This window comes from Engraulis encrasicolus, chromosome 7 (assembly GCF_034702125.1).
Source record: "Engraulis encrasicolus isolate BLACKSEA-1 chromosome 7, IST_EnEncr_1.0, whole genome shotgun sequence".
Classification (NCBI taxonomy): domain Eukaryota; kingdom Metazoa; phylum Chordata; class Actinopteri; order Clupeiformes; family Engraulidae; genus Engraulis; species Engraulis encrasicolus.
The window spans coordinates 3,306,545-3,311,544 of NC_085863.1; the positions used below are offsets into that span (position 1 = coordinate 3,306,545).

Genomic DNA, 5,000 nt, shown 5'->3' on the forward strand with positions numbered 1-5,000 from the left:
AATCGAATCGAATCGCTACCTCCGGAATCGTAATCGAATCGGATCGTGAGGGCAGTGCCGATCCACACCACTAGTACTGTAATGTATCGTTTGCATTGTATACTGTACTGTACTGTACTGTATGCATTGCATACTGTATTGTACAGTATTTTTTGCAATGTACACCTCTTGGGTCGTGTCATTCAACCACATGGGTTCTCCTATCACTGCTACGCTGATGACACTGAGATGTAGGCCTACCTGTCTTTCCGTCCAGAGAACACCACGGTTTCGGAACGCATCTCTGCCTGCCTTACCGACTTGTCAACATGGATGAAGGACCACCACCTACAGCTGAACCCAGGGGCGCAACTGCTCTTTTCTGGGGGGGTATGCAGGAACGATTTTGGTGCCCCCCTCCCTAAAAAAACACTTAATAATTATTTGGCGCCCTCCAATGCCCTCTCTTTGGCGCCCCCCTCTCTCTGGCGCCCCCCTGCAACGCATACGTCGCATATACTGTAGTTGCGCCCCTGGCTGAACCTGTCCAAGACAGAGCTCCTGGTGATCCCAGCTAAAGAGTCACTCTGTCACAACATCAACCTCAAGATGGGCTCCACCATTGTGACCCCAAACAAAGTCGCCAAAAACATTGGCGTCATGATTGACGACAAGCTGTCATGCTCCAACTACATCAACTCAGTCACCCGGACCTGTCGAGACTGTTCTCTGTTGTTGTTCCCAGTCTCCCAGAAGCAGCAAGACTAGGGACATCTCTTTCAGCCTACAGGAAGCAAGTAAAACTCTCCTCCTTCGTGACTGTCTACTACACTAATGTTTGAACTGCCCTGGTCCCAGGCCAGACTCCTGGCATGATGCGTATGTGTGTGTGTGTGTACTCTACTTTACTAAAAAAAAAAACTTAACTATCTCTTCTGTTGTTCTGTATATTCCCTGTGCACTAGTTTCTGCTAGTGATGTTGGCTATGATTATGGCCTTGTTTGAAAGTCGCTTTGGTTATAAAGTGTGTGCCAAATGCAATGTAATGTAATGTAATGCAATGTAATGTAATGTAATGTAATGTAATGTAATGTAATATTGTGGTGGTGTAGGGTAGTGTAGTGGTGTAAGAGTAATATGTGGTGCAGGGTGGTGTAGTGATAGTACAGTGTACGGTTCTCCTCTCAGGGTGGTGTAGTGATAGTACAGAGTGTGGTTCTCCTCTCAGGGTGGTGCAGTGATAGTACAGAGTGTGGTTCTCCTCTCAGGGTGGTGTAGTGGAGTACAGTGTACGGTTCTCCTCTCAGGGTGGTGTAGTGGAGTACAGGGTACGGTTCTCCTCTGTATGCTGTGTGGTGTAGTGGTGTAGTACAGTGTAGTGTGTGGTGTAGTGGTGTAGTACAGTGTAGTGTGTGGTGTAGTGGTGTAGTACAGGGTAGTGTGTGGTGTAGTACAGTGTAGTGTGTGGTGTAGTGGTGTAGTACAGTGTAGTGTGTGGTGTAGTGGTGTAGTACAGGGTACGGTTCTCCTCTGTATGGTGCAGGGTGGTGTGCAGTGCAGAAAGCTGCTGAGAAGTACAATACACCCTCACCCTGCAGAGGAAAGCTGCTGAAATACAGTAACTACAGGCCAGAGAGAGAGAGAGAGAGAGAGAGAGAGAGAGAGAGAGAGAGAGAGAGAGAGAGAGAGAGAGATGGGGAGAGATGAGGTGGGTGGGGGGAGAGAGAGAGAGAGATGGGGAGGGATGAGGTGGGTGGGGGGAGAGAGAGAGAGAAGGTGGAGGAGAAGGGGGAACAGATCAGAGACAGAAAGAGAAATGATGTAAAATAAAGGAGAGAGAGAGAGAGAGACAGACAGACAGAGAGAGTGAGAGAGAGAGAGAGAGAGAGAGAGAGAGAGAGAGAGAGAGAGGGGCCATGAAGGAACTTGAATCCATTTCCCCCCCCATAACTGCATGTATATGCCGTATCCACAGTCTACCGCTGGGCGGCGCCCAAATATCACAGCGCTAGAAGCGATGATTGCACTCTCTCACATGCACACACAGCGCCAACCAACACTTTCATATTTTATTTATGAAGGAGTCCGACAATGACAGAAACCATCTTGACTGTGTCAATCTGAAAACGTTGGCTGAGTCTACTGCCAACTCAGTCTGATATTGATACACCGTTAACGATTGAAGCATTTTGACGTAGCTTAACCGAAAATAATTATCTGACGAACTTGAGGTGAAAACAATGCAGCCTGTCAGCACAGCCCATGGCGACGCGCTGCCTACTCGCTCACAGATGATGTAGTAAGCTACAAAAGATTTGAAGACTGTGTTCACAGGGACTGACAAACAAGCTAATTCAAGAAGAGATTGATGACGAAGAAAAGACTGACCTTATGCTCCGTCCTCCGGCCACCATGAAATGAATGCGGTTGATGCGCAGTCGGATGCCGCGTAAAGCGAAGCCAATTTGCGAGAGCTACTTTGCCAACCAATACGACTGGCAAGATGGATGCTACTGTCGCTCTCTCCCCCTCCCCCTCCCTCACTCCTCCCCTCCTCCCCCCTCTCTCCTCCAGTGGTCCTCTACCGTCTGTTCTCGCTGACACACACACACACACACACACACACACACACACACACACACACACACACACACACACACACACACACACACACACACACAAAGAGCGAGGGAGAGAGATTCCCGCGGCGCTCACTCTGGCACTATTTTTTCTGTTCTCTTAACCTCCATATTTGTAATTGCAGGACGAGCATTGTGCTTAATGTCTACACACAGTGAACGCACCCGCAGGTAGAGATGAAATATGATGTTGGGACACTGATCATCACACAATGACGTCATCCGTGCCAAAAGAAATGTGCGCGCGTCTCCTCGACTTCTTTTCCCACCGGCGTGCGTGTGCGTGTGTAAGTAAGTAATTGAGAATAAACATAGATGAACATACAGACACTGTTAACGGACATATTGAGAAGCAGCTGGACACAGTAGCCTATAAATGCACAATTGTGTTTATTATTTTGCAGAACACATGATGTATGGTGAATTGGTCGCATGGATAATCAACAAAAAATGTTCAACAACCTAATTCAGTTTAGATATACAGTATATAGAACATTAGATTGTTTGACAAATGTGAAACAAAAATCAGAACTTCATCTTATTTTGACCCGACTGTGACCAACAGTGTTGGGAAAGTTCATTTTCTACAGGAACTAGTTCAAAGTTCAGTTCACACATTTCAAAATGAACTAGTTCGTTCATAGTTCATTATTTTTCATAGTGAACTAGTTCGTTCATAGTTTCCAACAATGAACTAGACTAGTTCTTTTTTGCAAGAGATTGCGAGCTACATTGAGCAATATCATTGACAAAGCCTATATAAAACCACAGACAGGCATTCATTTTTTAGCAGAACAGTGAAAATATATGTGTTAGATGTCATTTTATATTATTGGGACTCTTTTGAAACGTATTTGGCTGGGGTTTCACCTGAACACCAAGGAAATGTGGCACCCCATTAAACAAAGGCTCATGCAGTTCGTTCACAGGCACCAGAATGAACTAGTTCATAGTTCGTTCATCATGCAGTACACAGTGAGCGTTCAGTTCAAGTTCGCCCAAATTATGAACTAGTTCATGAACTTTAGTTCATTGAACTAGTTCGGGTACAACACTGGTGACCAATGACTACTTGGATTCAGAGCCGTCTAATAAGAGTAATATAGGCCCTACGGCACTACCATAGACCTTAATGGTCCATTCTTTCCACAGCAATGGCGGCTCATGGATTTACATTTAAATCTCCATTGACAGTAGTTCCAGGAAGTAGTTAATTAGTTCCAGAAGGTGGACGTAGAACACAGACAGTGCGGTATATGCAACTCGTTTCTACTTGATCTTGATTTCTTATGTAATGGTTCTGTGTTAGTCTCTAGCAAGCAGAAATCTGCTGTCTAGAAATATTTTAATCTGCGTGAATCACATCACCAACTGACTTCCAGGTACCCGGTTGTGATAACTCTCTTAGATGGCTCTGGCTGGGATTGATCCAGACAGACAAGCCTTTGGCCAATCAGAGGCGAGCTGAGAGGAGGGCCGGTCCAATCAGAGACCGGAGATCACTGTCCACCAGTGAAGGAATCCAGGTGAGCTCGAGCATTGCGCAACATCTCCATGTACATCCTACTGTTCTCACTGGAGAGAGAGAGAGAGAGAGCGAGAGAGAGCGAGAGAGAGAGAGAGAGAGAGAGAGAGAGAGAGGAACAGATGGAAGGATGGGAGAGAGGTGGAAGGAAATGAGGAGGGGGTAAAGCGGCAGGAGAGAGAAGAAATGAGGAGATAAAGAGAGTTATTACATTACATTACATTTCACTTAGCTGACGCTTTCATTTGTTCAAAGCGACTTACAACTATTCTTTTTCAGGGTATTGGTTACAGTCCCTGGAGCAATGTGGGGTTAGGTGCCTTGCTCAAGGGCACTTCAGCCATGGATGGAGGTGCAGGAGGAGGTCAGGGGGGATTGGAACCGGCAACCCCTCGATTGAAAGACCAACTCTCTAACCACTAGGCCACGGCTGACCCAGAGTTATGAAGGGAAATGATCGAAGAATGGAGAGAGAGAGAGGGATGGAGCGATATATTGTATAGGTGGAGGAAGAGGGGAATGGGCAGATGAAAGGAGAGTATTAAGAGAGAGATAAAAAAAGGAGAAATTCAATTGCAAACAAATATGCAGAATCTCCTCTCACGTCAGATAGTATTATTACATGTGCACGATATCAGAAAAAAATGTGATACTCGATAACAGCATGCAATACCTCGATAACGATATTTAAACAATATTTAGAAATAAAGTTGAGAGTTTTTCTTGTCAGTAATTTGTCGGTCTGTGTGGGGGGCGTGGCTTTGGTCATGGTGGGCTTCTTGCACATTTCTTGATATTCAGGAAGTGATTGGACTGCACAGAAATGTTTTACTTATTCGTGATAATTAATTCATTT

At 45.6% G+C, this 5,000-nt stretch overlaps 2 protein-coding genes across 2 annotated transcripts in view; both read right to left on the reverse strand.

Moving 5' to 3' along the window:
- Positions 1-2,422, reverse strand: part of tagln3a (transgelin 3a) — a 14,023-nt gene extending 11,601 nt beyond the window's left edge. The window contains exon 1 of the mRNA XM_063202296.1: positions 2,369-2,422. The gene's annotated coding sequence lies outside the window, so the exon portion shown is untranslated. The remainder of the gene's footprint in view (positions 1-2,368) is intronic.
- Positions 2,423-3,876: 1,454 nt separating this feature from the next.
- LOC134451904 (uncharacterized protein C3orf85-like) overlaps positions 3,877-5,000 on the reverse strand; it is a 3,080-nt gene continuing 1,956 nt past the window's right edge. Inside the window, exon 3 of the mRNA XM_063202297.1 lies at positions 3,877-4,194. Coding sequence (XP_063058367.1) covers positions 4,119-4,194 — 76 coding nt within the window. The 3' untranslated portion in view covers positions 3,877-4,118. The remainder of the gene's footprint in view (positions 4,195-5,000) is intronic.